The sequence below is a fragment of the Gopherus evgoodei genome, chromosome 8 (assembly GCF_007399415.2).
Source record: "Gopherus evgoodei ecotype Sinaloan lineage chromosome 8, rGopEvg1_v1.p, whole genome shotgun sequence".
In the NCBI taxonomy this organism is placed as follows: domain Eukaryota; kingdom Metazoa; phylum Chordata; order Testudines; family Testudinidae; genus Gopherus; species Gopherus evgoodei.
The window spans coordinates 108,202,901-108,226,694 of record NC_044329.1 but is presented as its reverse complement, the minus strand read 5'-3'; the positions used below and the strand labels follow the sequence as shown (position 1 = coordinate 108,226,694).

General features: G+C 51.3%; 1 protein-coding gene across 9 annotated transcripts in view; it reads right to left on the bottom strand.

Annotated features, from left to right (window-relative positions):
- The window catches only part of POMGNT1 (protein O-linked mannose N-acetylglucosaminyltransferase 1 (beta 1,2-)), a 36,082-nt gene extending 24,350 nt beyond the window's left edge, over positions 1-11,732 (bottom strand). For 3 of the 9 annotated variants that reach the window (XR_004001562.1, XM_030572224.1, XM_030572226.1), the window contains exons 1-5: positions 11,628-11,732; positions 10,220-10,431; positions 3,791-3,899; positions 1,300-1,415; positions 740-805 (exon numbers count right to left, since the gene is read on the bottom strand). Coding sequence is in view for 8 of the 9 variants with exons in the window: in XM_030572224.1 (XP_030428084.1) it covers positions 740-805; positions 1,300-1,415; positions 3,791-3,899; positions 10,220-10,339 (411 nt within the window). In the remaining variant the exon portion in view is untranslated. Of the gene's footprint in view, positions 1-739; positions 806-1,299; positions 1,416-3,790; positions 3,917-10,219; positions 10,460-11,142; positions 11,570-11,627 lie in introns of those variants that run through there. The other 6 variants (XM_030572219.1, XM_030572221.1, XM_030572222.1 and 3 more) reach the window with 6 other exon arrangements.
- Positions 11,733-23,794: the final 12,062 nt, after the last annotated feature.

Here is a 23,794-nt window from a genome sequence, read left to right as displayed (position 1 = left end):
GCCTAGGGAGCTTGTGGAATCACCGTCATTGGAGGTTTGTAAGAACAGATTGAACAAACACCGGCCAGGGACGGGCTAGTTATTATGTCATCCTGAGGGCAGAGGACTGGACTAGATGATCTCTCAAGGTCCCTCTCAGTTCTCTGATTCTACGATTCACCAACTTTTTACCAGCCGTAAGGGTGAGCAATGGGGGCGGGGAAGCAGAGCCTTAGGGGAAGAGGCTGTGGTGGGGGAGGGAGTACTATGGTTCCGGTGCAGATGGCCCCCACACTTTTAAGGACCTTCCGTTGCCCCTGCATCCTGGCACTCTGGGAAGCCAAAAATAGAGTTAATTCTGCCCTACGTGAGCCAAAGCCCAACAACGTCAGTGGAATGACTCCCACTGAAGCCCGTGGCCCCACCTCCAGCTACTTCCAACCAGGGCTTTCCCAAGGCCTTTCCTCGGGGGCTGTAATTTCCCTTGGCTGAGGCACCTAGCTCACGGGGCTGAAGCATCCAGCTCACGGAAGGATTCACCTGTTGTTGCCAGACATTCCACGGCAGCTCCAGTTGAGCTGGGCTGGCAGAGGAGAAACCCACCCACTGCTTTTAGACCGCTGCAAGAGAAGGGGTTCAGAGATTTTTCTTCGGCATGGAGAAATGCAAGACTGGCTTCACGCACGTAGCTAGCCCTCGGGGGGCAGAAACGCCAGACAGCCCCGCCTGAACACACGCAGGGACAATCAGTGCAATTTACCGTAGCCTGATTTAACACAATGATGTGGATCCCTCTTCCCTGCTCCCGAGCATCATCTTCCAAGACCTGTGGGAGGGGGGAAACGTTACTGTAGCAATCAGACAGGCCTCCCTAGCTCTTTCCCGGGAACGCCTCCATCCCAGTGGGTTTGTCACACAGCTGCTCCTAGCGAGGGAGAATTCACGAAGCTTCACGTTCCAGCCCCTTCACTGGTTTCTCCAATTCGTGGCAGTGGGACACCTGCTGCCACTGTACTCAGCACAAGCCATCCTCAGAAGAGAGGAATTAGCCTGAGCCTGACCCTAGCTCATTGAGTCAATAGGAGCTTTGTCGTTGACTTCAATGGGAGCAGAAGCAGGCTTACACTCAGGCCATTCAATTGCTGAGTATGGCAAAGGCCTTGGATGCACTCTGCTCCAGTGAGGAGCACTACGCTCCAGGACGGGCTTTGGTTCAAGGTCTGGGTGACGGAGACCAGGTCTATTCTCGTTCCACCCACGCTGGTTTGCCCACCCTCAGCTCACGTGGGTAACCTGCAGCCTCCCGTGCCAGCCACTCACCGTCGTCCCGTCCACAGCCACGTAGACCTTCGACCGGCTGGAGTACACCTCGATGTCCAAGACCTTCCTGCTGCTGGTGGGGCGGCGCGGGGTGTCCAGATGCTGCACACCTTCATCTAAGGAGAGAGAGGTGCCCAAAGACTCAGACCTACCTGCTGAGTTGTGGCTCAGTGCCAGGAGGACCAACAGGTTCCCCTCAGGGGATGGGGGAGATTCCCAACCTATTAGCACAACACATGCTCTCTTGCCACTCCCAGCAGGCTGCAGCAACTCTCTTTACAGATCTGGTGGGATGTTCAAAAACATCCTTCCGACAAGGCCAGCTGACACGGCCCCTGGCACTTGAGGGACCACGTGGCAAAGCTTGAGGACCTCCAGCTCTTTAATTCTGCCTGACAAGGGAAAATGGGCAGGCAGAACCAGCTCCACCCAGCCTTCCTCAGTTGGTGTCTCAGTCCAGCTCTGGGTGGACAGAACTCCTTGTCTCCAGAACCATCTTGGCTGGCAGTCTGAACAGAGAAGTCAAGGATGGATAAGATGGCCATCCATGTATTCCCAGAACACCAGACATTCCAGTACTTCCAGGAATAGCGTGGGCCCACCCTTGTCGGTGTTGTACGCACCATGTGAGCAAGATCATGTCACACTGCACAGAGAATGCCATTTTGAACAGCATGCCACTCCACCCCCCACCCCCCGTGTCTGGTTTAGTCTCGATAGCGGACAGGAGACCAACCACCAAACAGAGAGGGCTATCTGGTCTAAAGCCAGACAAATAGCCTGCCGAAGAATGGAGCAGACCCAGAATGAAGTACTATCTCTAGCAGCGTGCAGACGGTTCATTCAACATTATGGCAAGGGCTGGTCAGAAGTTTTCCATCAAAAATTGTCTTTCCAGCAGAAAAAAATGGGGGTTTCAGTTACACAATCCTCCCCTCCCCCCAAAAAAAAACAAAAAAACAAAAGAGCTTGCTTTCTGGAAATGATTTCAGTGTTTCCATCAAAACCACAAAATTCCTGAAAACTGAAATATTTCATTTTTGACACACTGCCCTAGTACCTCATGGGAGTTGTAGTCCTGTTTCCTCACCTCCCCATTCTCTTCTATGGACTGAGCTCCCCAGGCAAACTCGATGTCTAGTTGGCAGCCATTATCAAGCAGAGTGCCCCAGGGGTCGGTTTTGTTCAACATCTTCATTAACGATCTGGATGATGGGATGGATTGCACTCTCAGCAAGTTCGTGGATAATAAGCTGGGGGGAGATGTAGATATGCTGCAGGGGAGGGATAGGGTCCAGAGTGACCTGGACAAATTGGAGGACTGGGCCAAAAGAAATCTGATGAGGTTCAACAAGGACAAGTGCAGAGTCCTGCACTTAGGACAGAAGAATCCCATGCACTGCTACAGGCTGGGGACCAACTGGCTAAGCAGCAGTTCTGCAGAAGAGGATCTGGGGATTATAGTGGATGAGAAGCTGGAAATGAGTCAGCAGTGTGCCTTTGTGGCCAAGAAGGCCAACGGCATATTGGGTTGCATTAGTAGGAGCATCGCCAGCAGATCGAGGGAAGTGATTATTCCCCTCTATTTGGCACTGGCAAGGCCACACCTGGAGTATTGCATCCAGTTTTGGGCCCCCTGCTACAGAAGGGATGTGGACAAATTGGAGAGAGTCCAGAGGAGGGCAAATGAAAATGATCAGGGGGCTGGGGCACATGACTTAGGAGAGGCTGAGGGAACTGGGGTTATTTAGTCTGCAGAAGAGAAGAGTGGGGGGATTTGATAGCAGCCTTCAACTACCTGAAGGTGGGTTCCAAAGAGGATGGAGCTCGGCTGTTCAGTGGGGGCAGATGACAGAACAAGGAGCAATGGTCTCAAGTTGGAGTGGGGGAGGTCTAGGTTGGATATTAGGAAACACTATTTCACTAGGAGGGTGGTGAAGCACTGGAATGGGTTACCGAGGGAGGTGGTGGAATCTCCTTCCTCAGAGGTTTTGAAGGTCAGGCTTGACAAAGCCCTGGCTGGGATGATTTAGTTGGGGTTGGTCCTGCTTTGAGCAGGGGGTTGGACTAGATGACCTCCTGAGGTCTCTTCCAATCCTAATTGTCTATGATTTTACAAAACTACATCTCCCAGGATGTGCTAGGTTCAGGGGACTCCCGAGGATGCAATCACTGCCCTTAACCATGAGGTGAGACCATGGTACACCATGGGAGATGTAGTCCAACAAGGAGTATAGCCTATACATTAGAAGAGTGGGCGCACAGGGCACCTGAAATACAACTCCCATGAGGCACTACAGCAGCATTTCCAGCTATATATATTTTTGGTTTAAATTCTGTTCGCCAAAAAAGTTGATTTCTCCCCCCCATGGAAAGTTTTACCAAAGCCTGTTTTCTAGCCAGCTCTGGTACAGTATGGCCGCACGCATTGGCAGGGTGGCATGGGAATGGGTTGACTTCTGTCACCTTGACTGGGCCCCCTCAGACTCACCATAGTCTTGGGCAGAATCCTCCTCCTCTTCGCTGGCAGCTCTTCTAGTGTCCAAGATCAGCTTAATATTCACAATCACAGTCACAAGCAGAAAGAGGACGGCACCCATCTGCAAGGCAAAGAGCTCTGGGCCAGTTACACGCCACACGACAACGTGTTAGGATAAACCACAATATGACCCTTGCAGAGGATCTCAGATATCCATGGTTTTCCCTAGCACACAGAGGGAAGGGTGGTCCAGTGGCTAGAGTGTTCGTCTAGGACTTGAAACACCCAGGCTGAATTCCTAGTTCTGCCACACACTTCCTGTGTGACTTGGGCTAGTCACTTAGCCAGGCCATGCCTCAGTTTCCTCATCTGTATAATAGGGATAACACCCCTGCTTCACAGGGGTGCATGAGGAGGGGGAAAAAAAAACCCAAAACAAAACACAACCACATTAGAAGAATGTGGATGTCAGGAAATTCAGCATTACACCTTAACTCCCCCTGCATTACGATCTCTGCAGCGATTCACACACCCAGATGAGCGCAATCAGAGTTCTAGGGGGAAAGAGAGGAGTGGCAGGATTTTATTTCCTCTGCGTGCCTGGAGACAGCAATGCAGTCACTTCCATGACATTATAGAGCATTGCACGCTGCAGAGAACGTCACACGGTCCAGCTGCCTGTGATGCTATTGTAATGAAAGAGCCCGGCATACGGCAGACCTATCAGGAGATGGAGGTTTCTATTGGAACTTCAGGGGTGAGCTTTGTGTGTCATTTGCAATCCTTGCCCAGCCACCTGGGCTGAGGATACAGCAAGAGCTAGAAATGACCTTTCAGGGCTGAAATTGAGACAGAAAGGGTGGCCAGTGCCCTAACCACATAGACTTGGGCTCTGGCGATCTGAGCTCAAATCCTGGTGTTGCCACACTCCAGCGTGACCTCAGACAAGTCGCAGAATGACTCTCACTGCGTTAGTGCCCCTCCCATCTCTAAAAGGAGGAGGATATCCCTCAATTGGCGTAGGGACGGGTTTAGATGCCATGGGGGTTATATACATACTTTGAGTCACCAAAGCTGGAAGTCACAAAAGTTCTTGATCGCATCCCCAGTGGAGGTGGGATATAGCAACAAAAGAGAAAAGGCTCCTTCACTCTGCTACATACTCTGGTGCCCGTCATGCCGGCGTTAGCTCTAGTTAATACTCAGAGAGCCATCCTCCAAAGCAGTCGGCGCAAGATTATTTACAACTGCAAGACTGGAAACTGACCGATGGGGAATGCCATTTGCTCACTGGGCACCAAAGACATCTATCACACACTCGGCAGATGGGAGGCAGGTCTACATGGCCTCAGTCCAGCCTGGAGTTGTGTCATCGTCTCGTATGTGGGGGAGCAGCTCCATTTCAATAGTTGGATTTTAGATCCCTGTTTACAGATCAGGGGAGCTTGTCTCAGCCATTCCTCTCCAACCCACTGTGCCTCGCCCCTAGTCTATGGCCGCTTGACTTCTATTAGCAACTGCCTCATTTTATGAGTGGAGCCGTGTCTAAGAGCCAGGCTATGCGGAAAGACAGCAGATAAAAAACAAGAGCCAATTAGTTGCTTAAACCTGTTGGATAGGAAGAATCCAGCAAGAGAAAGCCACCTTCCCAGCTACTCCTTTTGCTCCAGCTTTTCATTGAAGTACAGAGAGTTTTTCCTCTCACCGGTGGTAGCCAGAGCAGGCTTGTTCCAGGGAGCTCGCTGCACAGTGCGCCAGCCCAGATTTCGTTATTAACGCCGACAGTGTCGTTACATTAGGATTGAAGAGCGCTTAGATAGTACCAGGGTCTTAAACAGCTCTGCACAGAAACACATTCCCTTCTTGTGAAGGCTCAGAAACACACACCTCCCCTCCTCCCAGCTCCGTTACAGCCATTCAGGCTGGGAGGATGCCACTCTCCTGCTGAGCGTCTGCGAGACTGCCTAGACTAGCGGCTATGCAGCAAGACAGAAGGCGCATCCAAGGATCTGAATGACTGGATTTCTGTAGCAATGCCCATGGAGCTAGAATATCAACCCCAAGGGCTACGGGCTGCTGATTACAGGCCCTAATGCTTTGCTGCTTTTGGATAGCAGGGGCAGACGCTGGAGCAGATCTGTACTGCCCGATGCATGGGTAAAGGGCTTGTTTAACCGAAGAGCGGCGCCACCTAATCAGGGTCAACAATGCACAGGTAACGGAATGGGGAAGGAGATGCAGAGCGAGCAGCCAGCACAGGCTTCATGGGGCTCTGACATGGGAGAGATACAGCCAGTTTCCACCCACCCCACTACAAAAGTGATTCTTAAAAAGGTCCCACCCTTGTCCAATACAATTAGAATCCAACTGGTTCATACCTGGCCATTTGTTTATCTACAAATAGAAGCAGCTGAAAAAACTTCCCAGGTGCCATATGCTGAGGAGCCTTTGTTAGACTCCCAGGCCCTGTATATGGGTTGTTTATTAGCCAGAGCCTATCAATATAAGCTATAAATATCCTTAGCTGGTGGTGGCAGGAGTAGCTAAGGTATCGACCCAGGAGACCTGGGTTCTGTCCCTCACTGCACCACTGACTCGCTAGGCGATCTCAGACAAGTCACTTCTTTTCTTTGTTCCTCAGTTTCTCCATCTGAAAAAATGGGCCCACACCAACTGCACTGGGGGCTGGCAAAGCTTAATTTTCTATGTTGGGTTTTCAGCAGCTCCCATCACAGCAGCACTCAAGCACCGAACAGGCCATGTTGATGTACAAAGCATAACAAAAATTCTTCTCTTCACCTCCCTCCATGCTCTAGTTCACCAGCATTACAGTCTTGCTATGAGATCCTCAAATGGGAGCTAACAGGCAAGGCAAGTGACTATTAATTCTTTTTAAAGGGTGTGTTAACCTGTTAATAATTTTCCCACCATGGCACGGCCTCATTCCCTTCACCCCTTGCCGATCACTCGAGTCTCAGTAGGACGCACACACAGACTGGCCAGCAAGCTGCAGAACTGTGCGGCTTTGGATAGCTGTTTCTGAAGCAGCCACCCCATGCCTCAGGCATGTCCATCCCCATCACCTTGTCACTTCCAAAGGGACTCAACCAGATCTCCAGCTGGGGTCAAACTGGCTTCAATGGAGCAACACGATTGACACCAGCTGAGAATCTGGCGTTCAGCTTTCTAGAGTGCACAAATACATGCACTTGCCACTGCTTTATTAAAGGGACTGTAAACAATTGCTTCTGCACCTGGAGAGGCAGGATGCTCCAGTGGTTACAACCCTGGCCTCGGACTTGGGAGCTCAATCCCCTGCTCTGCCACAGACTCCCTGTGTGACCCTGGGCTTAGCCTTTCAATATCCCCATTGTGGTGTCACAGCCCTTTCTTGGAAGGTAAGAGCGGACACACTGGGTCAGAGCAAGGGTCCATCTAGCCCAGTCTCCTGTCTTCCGACAGTGGCCAATGCCAGGTGCTTCAGAGAGAACAAACAGAGCAGGGAATCAAGTGATCCATCCCCTGTGGCCCAATCCCAGCATCTGGCAGTCAGAGGCTAGGGCAACCCAGAGTATGGGGTTGCATCCCTGACCATCTTGGCTAATAACCATTGATGGATAGGCGCTCCATGAACTTCTCATTCTTTTAAGAACTTAGTTGGGGGTTGGTCCTGCTTTGAGCAGGGGGTGGGACTAGATGACCTCCTGAGGTCCCTTCCGACCCTGAGATTCTGTGATTCTAGTTAGACGTTTGGCCTTCACGGCATTCCCTGGCAATGAGTTCCACAGGTTGCTTTTGTGTTCTGTGATGTAGTACTTCCCTTGGTTTGTCTTAAACCCGCTGCCTATTAATTTTATTGGCTGACCTCTGGTTCTTGCATTATTTACTCCCTTACATAACACTTCATTATTCACGTTCCCCACACCAATCATGATTTTATAGACCTCTCTCATACCGCCCCTGCTTAGTCATCCCTTTTCCAAGCTGAAAAGTCCCAGTCATTTTAAATCTCCCCTCATACAGAAGCTGTTAAATCACAGAATATCAGGTTTGGAAGGGACCTCAGGAGGTCATCTAGTCCAACCCCCTGCTCAAAGCAGGGCAAATCCCCAGATTTTTACCCCAGTTCCCTAAATGGCCCCCTCAAGGTTTGAACTCATAACCTGGGTTTAGCAGGCCAATGCTCAAACCACTGAGCTATCCCTCTCATAAACTTTCAGATCACAGAAGCAGCATTTACAGGGCAGAGAGGAAGCCATATCTTTCCAGCTCTCAGAAGAAGGGTTACAATGTCGTGAAATCTTTACAGAGAAGAGATCCCGGAAACATCCCAGAAAACATCTAAGGACTGGAGACTCAAAGCTGTACATAAGTGGAAAAAAAGGCAGAAAATATGGAGCAAATAACTGAAAAAAGGACGGGAGAGGGGGAAAGATGAGACAGAGCTATGAAGGTGATGGGTCTACCTTTAAAGGCTGAGTTTATGACTGTCAAACACACTCCAACTCCAAAACTCTAGGGTAAGAAAAGCATAGTCATTGAGGCACTAAAAGTTTACAAACCAAGATTTCTAACACATACAGGCAAATAGGTAAGAAGATATCAGTTTTCATAATTACACCACATGACAAAGTGTTAATCAAAATATTTCAACATACATAGCACCCACTGAAATCTGATGTGTATGCTATATTTTTGCCAGGGACTGTTCCTGACCTCTTCTTGGATGGTGGGTTTTTCTTTTTTAAAGATTAATCACTTCTGACTAGTGGAGACTTATAAATTTAAAGACACTGGAAGGGAAATCAGTTTTTGGTCTCTACTCCCACCTCAACAACAGGTGTGTCTGTGACAGGTTCGGTCTCTGCTACTCTAACTTCACCAACCCCAGCTTTTCCCCTTGGATCATTCTCCCATACGAATATATCCACAATGCTTGCCTCTGCTGTTGCCCTGATCTTGCCCAAGCAGTAATGTGAAGGTGAAATGCTACTTCAGAGTTTCAGTGCTGTATACAAGGGTTTGAGTATCAGCAGAACTGAGGACTCTTGTTAAAGGAACAGTCATCTTGGGGAAAAAAATCTCAGGAAGTCTTTAAACCTACTAGTTATTTGGAATGCTTAATTTACGTAAAAAGTTAGAGAATGCACATTTTTTGGTTAAATAACTTGGTGCATCGGACAGTACTTGTTTATGGACAATTTCTCCTCTGTGTATCCCTGCTGGAAAAAAGGCAGCTGTGTAAATGGGGGAGCAGAAGAGCCCTTCTGAAGTTTTATTTTTATTTACTATTTAAAGGAAGTTCTATCAGGAAGTGAAATTTTGGGAATGTAGTGAATTTCAAAATTTGAAGTTTACAAGCTCCCGTTAATTGGGCCTACAGACTTGGTAAAACAATACTTCATCAGTTTACAACCAGATGACATTCCACCCTCTAATCATTTTTGTTGCCTTTCTCTGTACCTTTTCTAATGCTAACATCTTTTTTTGGACATGGGAGCATCAAGAATTACACACAGTATTAAAGATGTGGGCGTACATGGATTTATATAGTGGCATTATGATATTTACCATCTTATTATCTATCCCTTTCCTAATGGTTCCTAACATGGTTACCTTTTTTGACTGCTGCTGCACGTTGAGTGGATTTTTCCGAGACTATCCACAGTGACTCCAAGTTCTCTTTCCTGAGCTAATTTAGACCCCATCAATTTGTGGGTGTACTTGGGATCCCCCTCCCCCGCCGCAAAGTGCATTACCAGGACTTTGGGAGAACACATACAGTAATTGCAAGATGCTTGGATACTATGGTGATGGGGCAGCTCCTGAGAAACACAAATAAACAAAAACCAGGTTCCGCTCTGAGCTAAGAAAGAGAAACCCACTACCCTGGCAGCACCAAGAATGAGAGCCTCTCTTGGCTGCGCAGAGGGATCGCACAACAAAAAACTGACTGGCTCTAGCTTCCCTGGCCAAGATCACAGCGGAGAAGCCATATTAGTCGAAGCCTCACAAGGATTTCCCTTGCCCCCTGGAAGTCAAACCCAGAGCTAGGGCTCAAAACTAGGCACCAAGCAAGCCCACCTTCCTCTCCTGGAAATGCTATTTAACAGTTGCTGAGCTGTGCTTGTTCCAGTAATAAACAACATCTAACCACTGGTGAAGTCTATAAAAACCCCTGTTGTCTGCAGGAGAAAAATCTTTAACTGGCTGCTGGCACTTGCTGTAGCTAAAGGAGAGTTAGACTCATTCCATTCTGCATTTTAAGGGTAAAACGCAACTCAGGTGGCTTCTGATTGGACAATTTATTCTCTTCCACCACGTTAGGTCACAGGGGTTGCAGCCAATTCCACCAACACAGACTCCATAATCCATGGGCTTTGCAAGTTTATCTTCTCTAATCCCCCCCAGGCATGATTCACATTCCTCCAGAGAACTCACCTGGCATAGCCGCCTGACAGCTCTCTGATTCATCAGCTTGTACTTCCAGGAGAGGTACCAGCTCCGGTTTTTCCGCGGGACAAACTGTTTGGCTGGAGCGTTGGGTTTCCACTCATCCATTATCACGGGGCAAGGAGAATGGGTGAGGGGAGCAGCATGAGGCAGCTGTCAGGATCTGGTAGGCTCCGGTCCCATTCCTTCGAGGGTCCCTGCTGCGACAGGATCAGCAGATAATAAGACCTATGGTTGAAACAGGAAGTGATAACCTCTTCCACCCACTCCCAGCCTGACACTGGTCAGGAAGAGAAGAGGCGGTGTAGGTGCTCCGGATCAGAGTTACCCCTAGGGCAGGAAATTGACTGCAGGGCAGACAGATGTCACCCTGAGCCCATGTCAATGCAAAAATCAGGCCCCTAGCACACAGAATCAGGAGTGACAATTTGCCAGCAGCGGGAGTGTCACCACCCCCTTTTTCAGGGTGGAGGGGCACGTGTTGTGATCCACGATGGACCAACAAGCAGCAGGTTGCTTTGTCCCTGTGCCACCGGTTACAATCTGGCAGAGGCTGGTAGCGACCAAGAGCCATTTACTGATCTGTGGGGAGCAAACAGGTGGCTTCAGTCCAGTTCCTAATGGAACCGGTGTCTGCAGCAGGGACAGCAGCATTGGAGCTGGCACTCTGATCAGCAGGAAACCCTCTGCTGTCACCCCACACTGCCCCAGACCCTAGTCCGGGCTCATTAGCTAGGGTGCAAGGATACTCTCGTGCCATGCCATCCCGCCCCACGCTGTTCCAGGGGCTCCCTGACAATTTCCAGGAAGCAGCCACCCCAAGCAAGGGGAGTCTTTAAACCCACCAGGGTGTCATGCACACCAGACAGGATCGGGGGGCACAGAAACCCACAAATCTCAGCCCCGCTTACCACAACTCGCCCCGCACGCCCAATGGGAGTGCTCCATCCGCAAGGTCGCCCCCCGCAGGCTGTAATATTAGAGGGGGACCCACTGCCACACAGAATCCCAGGGCAGGGGGCCTGGCAGACAGGCTGCAGTATTTCTATGGGGCATGGGCTCCGAGCAGCTGCTCTGACCGCCGGAGAAAGTGGAGGGAAGGGGAGATTTAAATGCTAAGCGAGTTAGGCTGGGGGCGGGGGACCAGCTCTGGGGGAAATTGACTAGCAGAGCTCCCCCTCCTCCATGTTAGAGAGTGGGGGGCAGCAATGGGGAGAGTCTCCCCCTGCATGCATCACTCCTCCCCCGCCCCATTCACTTAGCGGAAGCGGAACACGGATTTGCAACAGTGTTGCCGCAGGGCCAGGCTGCCCCGGCCGATCCCGGGGGCCCCGGCAGGGATCGCGGCGGGTGACGGGGCCTCCCGGCTCTGCAGCGCCCCGAGGACGCTACTCACTGTCGGGGGGGCTGCACCTTGCAGGGCGGGCGCTGGGCCCCGCGGAGCTGCCCCCCTGCAGCAGCCGCCCCCTTCCCCCGCTCGGGAAAGGCTGAAATCGACGCGCCCGCCCGCTTCCGGCGCGGGATATGCAGCTCGCAGCCTGCTCTTAAAGGGGAAACAGGGAGGGGAGCCGGGGGGTCCACTCCGGAGCCAGCGGCAGCTGCCCACGTGGGGCCCGGTCCCCCCCCACTGTGGGAGGCTTTGCAGAGCCCTTGGGGATGGGTCTGTGCGCTGATGGGAGAGCGCCGCTGCCAACCTGCCCTCCTCCTGGGGCTCCGGCCCCTGGGCAAGCCAGGCTGCAGTACCCAGGAGATGCAGAGAGGGACCAGGACAATTGTGGCTCGCCCCTCTCCTTGCACAGTGTCTAGGCACAGAGTCCAGCATTACCTCCCTGAGCCAGGAAGAAAAGTACACTGCGGGAGCTGGGGCCTCGGGACTCGGCCTCATCTAGCTGTGTGTCATGAGCCCTGTACTGCCCACAGAGATTTTCCTGTAGCTTCGGAATGCTTTGCATTGTGGCCACAGCTATCGTACATGGCCCTGCTGGTATGGAAGTAGCATTATAACCCTATTTATTGGTTTATCTATTTAACCAATGAGGCAAACTGAGGAGCAGAGGTAGTGAGTAATTGGCCAAAACTCACCCAGCAAGTCAGAGGCCTCCAGCAGTGTTGCTAACTCTTCTGATATTTTTTTCATGAATCTCGAGATATTGAGAGAGGGGAGAGGTTATTCAAGCCCCAGCTCCTGAAGTAATGTGAGTTTGTGAAAAATCTGTTTTCATTTAAGAAAATAAAGTTTCTCTCTCTTGTGGTTGCAGAATAAAGCTAGAAAATGTGAACTGAGGGCATGCTAAGGGCTCAGAAACCACAAGGAAAAAAGTACCCAACCTTTTAAATAAATCATGATTTTAAAGCAAATATTATGAAAATTTTTTGAGGAGTGAGGGTCTGACTCATTTTTGAATGATTGGGGCTTGCGGTATACCCATGTCCTCTTCTGTCTTCTTCTCCCTCAAGCAGGAAAGTCAAATCTATTTTAGATTTTTATACAGTGCCCTCGTATGTGGTAACAAAGCAGGAGAGGTTGTGAAAGCCAAAAGTCTTAACTAGATAAGTTCATGGAAGATAAGTCCATCAGTGGCTATTAGCCAAGATGGTCAGGGCCCCACGCCCATGCTCTGGGTGTCCCTAAACTTCCAACTGCCAAAAGCTGAGATGGGATGATGGGATGGCTCACCCAAAATTGCCCTGTTCTGTTCATTCCTGCTGAAGCATCTGGCGCTGGCTGCTGTCAGAAGACAGGACACTGGACTAGATGGACACTGGGCCTGATCCAATATGGCTGTTCTTATGAGATAGTCTCTGCCCCAAAGAGCTTGCAGTCTAAATGGACAAGACAGAATTATTATCCCCATTGCACAGCTGGGGAAACTGAGGCGCAGAGCGATGCGGTGATTTGCTGAAGGTCACACCGGGAGTCTGTTGCAGAGGCAGGAACTGTACCTATATCCTCTGAATCCCAGACCGAAGCCTTAACCACAAATCCTCCTTCCTTGCTAAACCAGTCTTGACAGACCAGGAAAAGAATTGCCACCTACAAGTGCAGAGTCTTCAACTATAGGTCAAATAAAACTGTCAGAGCAAAGTGGCTATGGTTTAAGAGAGAGGCCAGCTTATGGAGAGGTATTTCCACTGGCAATTGTACATGCCTGACCTTTCTCTGTTCTTGCATGAGAAGCGGATGATTACTCAGGGGTTAAGAGATACTCTGAGGCTATGTCTCCTCGATATAGATCCTAGTGATGTTGTTATCAGATGCCCGGTGATAAGAGAGGGCTGCCAACTGGATGCGGGTGCTTTAAATAACGGATGCATGGAGCCTTTGGGAGCTCACCGAGATCTGTGCTCTGCCTATACAAATGAACCATGCCAGATTGGGCGGTGCGCTCATCTGCTATGATTAGAAGGGCAACTGCTACCTTTATTTTGGGCAACTGGGGGGCAGGGTTTCCAGTCATGTGGGGGAAGCCAGGTTTTGGGAAGGTGAAGGTCACAACATAAAGATTGCCTCCCCCACACCCCTCGGCCCTTTAATGGGAGGGTAGCACTGGTGGAGATTTTGAAACCAGGACTGTGGCTGGGGAGAATTAGGGGATCCATGTTCTCTTCCATTCAAGGGACTGACTCAGGCCCCGATCCTCCTACTGGGGGGCACACATGGGGAGCTCACCCAGGACAACTTGCGGGCTCACTTTTTTTGCTTGCCGGTAATTCGCTCTCCTCGGAACACCGAAGCGTCAAACTTTGCACGGGAGTGAAGGAAAGAAAATGAAATTAGACAGGTGTGAAAACTTGCTCTGCTGGCATCAAAAGTGTTCTGTGGCCTGACCCCCCTGCTGTGGACCCCCAGAGAGCAGTTTGGGGGATCGGGGCCCTGATCAGGACTGCAACATTGTTGCAGCTTTTCATCAGCCCCTTGGCTGGCTGCTCGGCACCAGGCAGCAGATACTTGACATTCCACAGTATCCTCCTACATACTGTAAGGGACACCCCCAGGCTGGGATCACCCCGCCCCCAGCATGGAGGCAGCTGCTGCACAGGAAAGTTAACCCAGTCTGGGGTTATTTTTAACCTCCCTGAATATTCCCTGTGCAGGGTAGAGCAGGGATGATATTGTCCTTGCTAACCCTGCCAGTGGATCTCACAGACAGCCTTTCATAGCGCCCCTCAAAAGGAGAGGTGGTGCTATGCGGGGGAGCGAAGGAAACCTTTCCCATGGAAGGGATCTATATAAATGGCATTGACCGAGAGGCATCACCCTGGCCTAGAAGGCAGGAGGTCACTGGTTTCCAATCCCCTGCATTCACATTGCAGAGGATGGCAGCAGTTCCAGAGAGGCAGTGTGGCCTAGTAGATAATCCCTGGGACTGTGCGTTTCTACCACAGACTGCCCGTGTGGTAAGTTTGGGTAAGTTGCCTCCCCTTTCTGTGCCTCAGTTTCCCCATCTGTAAAATGGGGATAATATTACTGGCCTTGTTTGCAAAGTGCTTGGGGCTCTACGGATGAAGAGTGCTAGATAGTCTCTTTGAGGTGCCACTGACTGGTAGAACAAAACAACAATCTGCATGTTAAACCCTTTGTCAATTCAATTTACTCAGTGCCTGGGTTGAGACCTGAACCCATGACGGGCCCATTGGCACTAATATCTAGACCACAGACCTTCATGCTCCCCTGTCAAATGTCTCCAGAGCCACTGAACAAGCTGGCACAGGTAGGTAGCTGAGTGTGCCTGTACCTCCCCCATAGAGCTGACCCGCTAGGCTGCTGAATGGACCAGGCAGAGCACAGCTGTGCTCACAGTATCCTTGGAGCTGCGACGTGGCAGCAGTGCAGCTGGAGGATCTGGCAGCAGGAGAGTTATGGCTCACAGATGTTGCAAAATCATTCAGCTCCTTTGGTGCTCAGAGGGACGATGGCTGATGATGGGGGAAGCCTCCATTGTTCTCGGTGGAAGGATGGGTGGTAGAGGGGGAATTTGGCATTGTTCTCAATAGAGGGTGTGGCTGGATTCTCCACTGTTCTCCGTGGGAGATGCTCTGCGCTCAGCACATCTGCTCCCCTCTGCTGTGGGATCCAAAATGGTCACTGATTCGCAGCCAGTGTCCTGCGGCTCACATGCTTTCCATGTGCTTCCACCTTAACAGATGGGTGTCAGAGCCCCAGGCTGTTTGGCAGAAGCTGCCGGCATCCAGAGATCCAGCTACGTACCGGCCTTGACTCCTAGATCAGCAGAGCAGGGAAACCCCTCAGGTACCGGGCACGGTCCAGCAGCAATAGCTCCCTCCTCATTACTGAGGGGAACAGAGCTGATATGAAGTGGACCCTGCGGGCCATCCAAGCTCTGCCTGCTCTCAGACGGGAGGTGCCACTCATTTCCAGCAGCTTCCCTTGCTTGGGACCCTGAAAAGCCTAAGGCTGCTGCTGGAGGGGGATGTCTTTCTCCTCCAGCCCAGCTCCCTTCCACCAGGCTGCACGTTGCGTCAAGATGGTCAAGGCCTCTGAACTGCAGGGAAAGAAGAGCAGGGACCCGTCACTAGCAGCAGTGAGGGCTGCTTGGCCAGAAGGACTGCTTGCATCGTCGCACCGCTAGGGGCCAGTGCAGACTTTCTCACAGGTTACAGCCTTCTAAGGTTTGCCAGGACTTTCCCACAGCCCTGGGGCCCTTGCTTGCCTGGGGTTTGGATCACAGTGGCCAAGCCTGGGGTTTCCAATCCCTCCCTCCCTGGGACATGGGGGCGTTAAATACGGGACATTGTTAGACTTTCATTGCTCCCATCCTAACAGTCTCCCCTCTAACCCATTTGTGGTGGAGTCACTCCTCCCTCATGCACAGATTGTCCCCCAGGGAGGCTGGTGCTTGCTCTGCCTGTCCCAGAGCTGGGGTGGAGGTGAGGGGACAGGATTTCCCCTTTCAGTGGGAGACACTGGGCCCTGCGCGCTACAGGGGCTAATTCATATTGGATTTGCGGGGGCTCGCTTTGGCCTGTGGACAGCATAGACTGGGGAGCAAAGCTCTGATCTCAGGATGAGCCCAGAGTAACCTCTGGGTTCACAGTGGTCTCCTGTTTCTCTTCTATGCCCTGTGTGAAAAGTACAGGTACAGCCCTCTGCCTGAGGGACTCAGCTGCGCTGCCCCCCCCCCATGTGCTTGTATGAGCATCTCATAAGATATTTATTCTCACACAACTCCCCAGTGAGGCAGGGAAGGGCTGTTCTCCCCATGTTAGAGAGGGGAAACTGAGGCACAGAGAGGCTTAAGGTCTTGCCCAGGGTCACTCAGGAAAGTCTGTGGCAGAGCAGGGAATAGAATCAAAGTCTTCCAGTCCCATGCTAGCACCCTGCCCAGTGCGCTGCAAGGGAGGATCCTGCACCAACCAGGCCTGAATTAGATCGGACCTAAGGGGCCTTCTCCCATTGATAACGTCTAGGATTCTGCACAATTCAATAGCGAATTGGGAACACCTGGCACACTGTCTGCCTTGGTTTTTCTGCATAGGTCAGTAAGGTTTCTGCTGCAGCCAGCTAGTTTTTACAGCTGTCTATATAACAACCTCTCTGGGCTTGTCTACATCAGAAAGTTGCAGCGCTGGTGAGGGAGTTACAGCGCTGCAACTTTGAGAGTGTCCACATCTGCAGGGCATCACCAGCGCTGCAACTCCCTGTTTGCAGCGCTGGCCGTACTTCCGTTTTGTCTCGGGTGTAGAGGATCCAGCGCTGGTGATCCAGCGCTGGTAATGCAATGTAGACACTCACCAGCGCTTTTCTTGACCTCCGTGGAAGGAGGAAGCCTCTGGTAATCAAGCTGGTTTCCTTTCCCGGTTTGCTCTCTCGGTCCCGGAGCCAGCCAGCAAACCGCAGGGAAGGAGACCTGCTTGCTCGGGGTTCCGGGACCGAGAGAGCAAACCGGGAACGCCGCGGTTTGCTCTCTCGGTCCCGGAGCCAGCCAGCAAACCGCGGGGAAGGAGACCTGCTTGCTCGGGGTTCCGGGACCGAGAGAGCAAACCGGGAAAGGAAACCAGCTTCGCCGCGGTTTGCTCTCTCGGTCCCGGAACCCCGAGCAAGCAGGTCTCCTTCCCCGCGGTTTGCTGGCTGGCTCCGGGACCGAGAGAGCAAACCGCGGCGTTCCCGGTTTGCTCTCTCGGTCCCGGAACCCCGAGCAAGCAGGTCTCCTTCCCCGCGGTTTGCTGGCTGGCTCCGGGACCGAGAGAGCAAACCGCGGCGTTCCCGGTTTGCTCTCTCGGTCCCGGAACCCCGAGCAAGCAGGTCTCCTTCCCCGCGGTTTGCTGGCTGGCTCCGGGACCGAGAGAGCAAACCGCGGCGTTCCCGGTTTGCTCTCTCGGTCCCGGAACCCCGAGCAAGCAGGTCTCCTTCCCTGCGGTTTGCTGGCTGGCTCCGGGACCGAGAGAGCAAACCGCGGCGAAGCTGGTTTCCTTTCCCGGTTTGCTCTCTCGGTCCCGGAACCCCCCTTGAAGCCGCCCAACAGCGCTGCAGTGTGGCCACATCTAACACCACTTGCAGCGCTGGTTGCTGTAAGTGTGGCCACTCTGCAGCGCTGGCCCTATACAGCTGTACTAATACAGCTGTAACAACCAGCGCTGCAAAATTTTAGATGTAGACATGGCCTCTGTGTGAGCCACCAGCAGGGCCTTCACTCAGGAGCTGCAGCACGGGCTTCTCCCACTTGAGCTGAAGGAAGAGCTCCATTAGCCCTGCTAGTGGTAGTAGGCTGTTATCCTCTAATGGATGCACACTCGGCCAGTGTTACACCTACAGCACCTTGTCTGCCACTCCAGGAGCTGGCGAGTGGGTGTCAATGGGAGACCCATCCCCCTCTCTCATCCTCCTTCCCTCTGGGCAGCCCAGCCTGTGCCCATCTCAAGACATAGGCCACACACAGGATCCTTGGCAGCAGCCAGCCAGCTGAGCCCACCTTTTCACGGTGCCAGGGAGTAGAGGAGTGGCAGGGCAGAGCTGGGCAGGGTCATCCTTCGATTCCCTTCTCTGCTCAGAGCTGGCCTGAAGTCAAGCTGGGCCCCCTTCAGCAGCTTAGCCAAACCGGCCTCACACTAGCTGGGAACAGCCGCAGGGGGAGCCTCGCTGCATCCAGGCTGCTGTGCTAATTAAGTGTTGTGGCTATTAAAGTAAATGTCTCAGAGGGGGGAAGCAGGCTGCAGCCCTTATCCGCTCAGCCCTGCAAGTCCAGCTGTGACCTCGCAGGCATCTGGGATCAAACGGCTCTAGCGTGTGCTGGAGTGAAGGGCTCTGAATGAAATACAGCCTAGGCTCCAGAAGCTGTGCCACTGACTTGAAGGTATAAGTTGTCCCTAAATCTGAAATGGTTGTGGGTGAGGACAAAGCTCAGGATAGTGGTCTGTAGAATGTGGTGGTGGAGAGCTGCCTGGCAGCCTCCTGTTCATAATCCGACCTGATCGTGATGATTACAGCCCCTTTGATTATAATGTCAGAGAATTCTCCCTCTCTTGGTATTGATACCGCTTTATCAGTTATTGGGAGTGGACCACATCTACCCTAACTGAATTGGTCTCGTCAACACCAGGTCTCCACTTGTAAGGTAATTTCCTTTTCTTCACGTACCAGTATATTTATACCTGTACATTTAATTTTCACTCCATGCATCTGAAGAAGTGGGTTTTTTACCCACGAAAGCTTATGCCCAAATAAATCTGTTAGTTTTTAAGGTGTTACCGGACTCCTTGTTTTTGTGGATACAGACTAACATGGCTACCCTCTGATACTTGTAAACTCTTTGGATAAGTAACTGTCTTGTACGGTGCCTGATCTTGGCTGGGCCTTCCAGGTGCTACTGTAATACACATCATAGCAAAAGATTCTTTCCTTTGCCACTGACTCACTGTGTGGCCTTGGGTGAGCCACTTAGGCCCAGATTTTCAAAACAGCCCAGCTTCCATGTTGGCACTACAGTAAGTGACCAGATGTTCAGAAGAGCACTGCACTTTGGTCACTGAACAAGAAATCTGGCTCGTGTTGTACCCGTGCCTCAGTTTCCCTATAAGTAACATGGGCCAAGAATGACCTATAAAGCATGCTACATGAGTGCTAGGCCTCATGAACTACTATGATGGCTTTATTATATCTGTCATGCCTTGGAATGGTCCCCTCCACATTCCTTAATAGGACTGTGGAACAACCGAAATAGAGACAGCTCCTGAGAACGGCATCCCAGGATTCACCCCAGACTCAGCAGTGAGATGGGACCCCTACTAGAGTGTTTAGCCTATTCTACTCAGAGTTGGAGCAAGGCTTCTAAATCAGTGGCCCGGTTTTCAAAAGTGGAGAGCAACCACCAGCTCCCGTTGGCTTCATGAGTGCTCAGTGCCTCAGAGAATCAGTGCCTCAATGACGCAGTCCGTGGCCCCCAAAATTAAGTTGACCATTTTTGAAAACATGCTTGTTAGTGATTTGGCCAAGCTCTCACAGCAAACCTAAGCCTGAGGCAGAAACAAAGAGACTGAAATCTCCTGGCTTCATGCTCAATCCATGACACCAGGCTAGATCCCAAAATACTGCCTATCTATAATCCAGTCTTTCTTAATGCTTTGATCTAGATCATTTCTCAGTGGATGGGGTTGGAAACTAGCCATTCACTGACCAGTAGAGCAGGTCACAAGCCAGTACTTTTCTTCCGACAAAAATTTCATTCCAAATTGGAACGTCAAGCTGAAATTTCAAAATTTCCCCACGGAACAAAAATTCCAACTCAGAGCCATCTAAACCTTTCATTTTGATCGTGTGGCGACATTTCCTTTTGATCTTTTATATTATATTCAAATATGAAACACCACATATTTGATATAAAATCCTAAGTGTAATTTAATGTTAAAATGACTAGTTTAGTGTCATGCAAAAGTCTAAATGACATTAATTATAGACTCATAGACTTTAAGGTCAGAAGGGACCATTATGATCATATTCTCTTCATCAATGAGAAAGTCTAAATCTTTTGACTCTTTCCTGTTGAAAATGTAATCAAAATCGACACATTCCTGCAAAATGCATTGATTTTGATGAAACTGCATTTTTGGATAGGAAATTGTTTAATCAAAAAACAAAACAAAAAAAAACACACCCCAAAATTCAGCCAGGTCTGTGAGTCAGGATTTGGAGAAGGCTCCTCTGTTACAAACAGTAATAAGTGTCAACAAAGAATGAAAACACACATTAGATAAATAGCTGTAGGCTCATGAGCACTGAATCACCGATATCACAGCAGCGCTGTGATGCCAAGTGCTCCAGCAGACCCGTAGCTAGCTGCTCCATGCACAGTGGGTCCAGTACTCAGCTGGTGTCATTTGGCATGGTGCCACTGAAGTCAATGGAGTGACACTGATTGGCACCAGCTGAAGATCTAAGATCAACAGCTGAGAAAGTGGCCCGGGGTGGGACAAGTATGTACCTGGCCTCCAGAGATGATGCTCATGGCCAGGCGGTCTGTGAAATCTCCAGCGCTTTGGGGGAAGGGAAAAGGAAGGAAAGGTTCTCTTGTGATCTGGAGCTGCCAGATATGGTCGACACCCTTGCAGGGGCCAGACTAGCTAATCCCTGGGGCGCCCCCACTGGTGCCATGGGCACAGGTGTGGCTGTTGTTATCTCTGTAGATCTAGGCCACACACATCTCTGCCTGACAGAAGCTTGTTAGCGCAGTCGTTTTAGAAACAGAGACACCTCTAAGGACGACTTCCCTCCCTCCCGACCCTAGCCCAAAGGTGTCTGCTCCATGTCCCGAGGGGGGCTGCCTGGCCCCTCGTACCGGGGAAAGCAGAGCGGAACATTGCATCATAATACAACAGCACATGCAGGAGCAAAGAGCAGGGCAAACCTCTGGTGCCATTCAGTCACCGGTGGGCAGCCCATTTGCCAGGCTGTGGTGTTACTGTCAGAGCTCTGCGTTTTCTCCTACCCACCTTTCATACACTGAGTGAGGCAGAAGGGAATAGTGGTTAGAGCTCAGCGCTTGCAGACAACGCTGCTTCGCAGCTCTGCCAGTGACTGTCAGTGCAACCTTGGGCAGCTCCCAAACGGGCTGATTCTGTGCAGCCCTTAACTTCCATTGAAGCAAAGAGCATTGAAGCAGCTCTACCCCTCAGAGGATCAGGCTCAACACCCCCTCCAAATCTCCATGCCTTGGTTTTCCCATCTGTAAGATTGGCTGAATTGCCCCTCCCTGTTGGAAGGCTAAATTCACATGAGGTTGTAAAGCACTCAGAGAGCTGCGCATGTCAGAAGCCACAGAAGTTCAAAGTATGATTATCAGAATCTCTTTACGGGGGCATAAGTCACAGCAGGTCGGCCTGGCTGACACTCATCAGCTGTTGCGGTTAGGTAGGTTGGCTGGGGAAAGCAGAACTGGCTTTTGTTTGATGGATCCAGAAAAGGGGAGTAGCTGCTAATGGGAAACAAGCTGTGTAGCTGTCCAGAACTTCCTCTCTGGCTGGAGTTAAACTGTGTTAAGAGTGGAAAGATAGCTGAATAATCAGAACTGCATCCCTTGCAACTCGGAGACATCTTAACGTCCTTGGGTCATCTAAGCAGCCTGGAAGGAATGCCAGGTTCAGAGGCAAAGCTGTTCTGCCAGAGGCCCAGAGATGAGTCAGTGAAGAAGGATTCCCAGCTGAGACAGGCTTAGCAGGGCTCCTGCTGGCTCAGTGAGGGGGCGGAAGGGAGCAATCTTGTAGAACGGCTGCCTGTGAGCCCACACAAGAGGTCTGTATTTCGTACACAACACACGTACACGTCCACACACGTGCACATACAGGGTGCGCAGCCACCTGCCAGCGTTCTATTAAACATCAGAGTCTTCTCTAGTACCTGGCCACCAGCCGACAAACACACATCATTCCTGCGGGTGTTGAACTCCAGTCCTTCAGGGTCACCCCTCCTTGACCCAGTGGAAGGAAATGTTAACAACAAGGGACTGGAAATCAGGAATCCTGTGTCCTAATCCCCGTCTTGGCATTAAACTGCAGTGTGGTCTTGGTTAAATCATTCATTCTATCAATGCCTCAGCGTCCCCATCATAAAATGGGGATAATGATCCTGACTTTGCCACCCGAGACTTTTGTTAAAATGAATGCTTGTAAAGTCTTTATGTGTCCCACATTTGGAGAGCATGGGTATTTGTCTCCCTCTAGTGTTCCATATACAAGGATAAGAGTCTACTGCTGCTACCCAGGGCTGGTGCAAGGAAGTTTCGCGCCCTAGGCGAAACTTCCACCCTGCACCCCCCCCAGCTAACCCCGCCCCCCCATGGCAGCTAACTCAGCCCCCCCACCCGGGGAACTCCCCCCCTGCAGCAGATACCCCCCCACCACGACAGCAAACCCCTCTTCCCCCTATCCCGCCACGGCAGCAATCCCTGCCTGAGGAGACTTCCTTCCTTTGTCCCCCACCCCCGCCACGACAGCTAACCCTGCCTGGGGAGGCCTGCCTCTGTGGAAGCTAACCCTGCCTGGGGAGACTTCTCCCCTTCCCCCCCGCCGGCAGCTAACCCTGCCTAGGGAGACCTCCCCCCGCGGAAGCTAACCCTGCCTGGGTAGCCCGCCCCAGCTCACCTCTGCTCCGCCTCCTCCACTGAGCACGCCGGAGCTGCTCTAATTCTCCTCCCCGCCCAGGCTTGCGGCGCCGATTGGAGGAGACTTAGAGCTGGGCTGTGTGCTCAGCGGAGGAGGCAAAGTGGAGGTGAGCTGGGGCGGGGAGCTGTTCCCCTGTGCGCCCCCCCGTTACTGCTGGCAGCCCTCCCCACACGCCCCCCCACCCAGCTCACCTCCACTCCACCTCCTCGCCTGAGGGGACTTTTAGGCGCCCCCAACCACTAGGCACCCTAGGTGGCCACCTAGTTTGCCTAAATGGTTGCACCGGCCCTGCTGCTACCAGAGTTTCCTTTAGCTCAAAAAGTAGGTGCTCATACTCTGGAGACCCAGAGTAGGTTAGACATTAAGACCCCCCCAGGTGCTGTGTAAATGTAAATTATTAGTGAATTATTATTATGCAAATATTGTTATTATTCTCACACAAAGTGGAATTAGACTGTGGAACTCATTGCCACAGGATGTTGTTGAGGCCAAACATTTAGGAGGACTGGAAAAGAGATTGGATATTTGTACGGCTAACAAGAATATCCAGAGTTATAGCAGTTAATGCTCACAAATTTTGGAAGGGATATAAAGCCTCAGGCTGGATTTAATCCAGTCTTTAACTGTAAGGGATTAGGATGATAATTAATGTGTGTGGTGAGGGAGAACCCATGGTAGGGTTCTTAAGCCTTTCTCCGAAGCATCCAGTGCTGGTCACTGTCCGGGAGACAAGATACTGGGCTAGCTGAACCATAGGCAGATCCACTCTGCCAGTTCCTATGTGGGAAGACATTTTTGCCTCTTGAAAGGAGACAGTCCCAAGATCAGCAGTTACCTGCCAGGCTGGCCTCCTCGCTCGGCTAAGGCTGAGTGATAAAAAAAAAAATAATGAAGAATAATAGAGACGAGCTGATCAGAACTTTCTCCGCATGAATCCTGGGAATAGGCGGC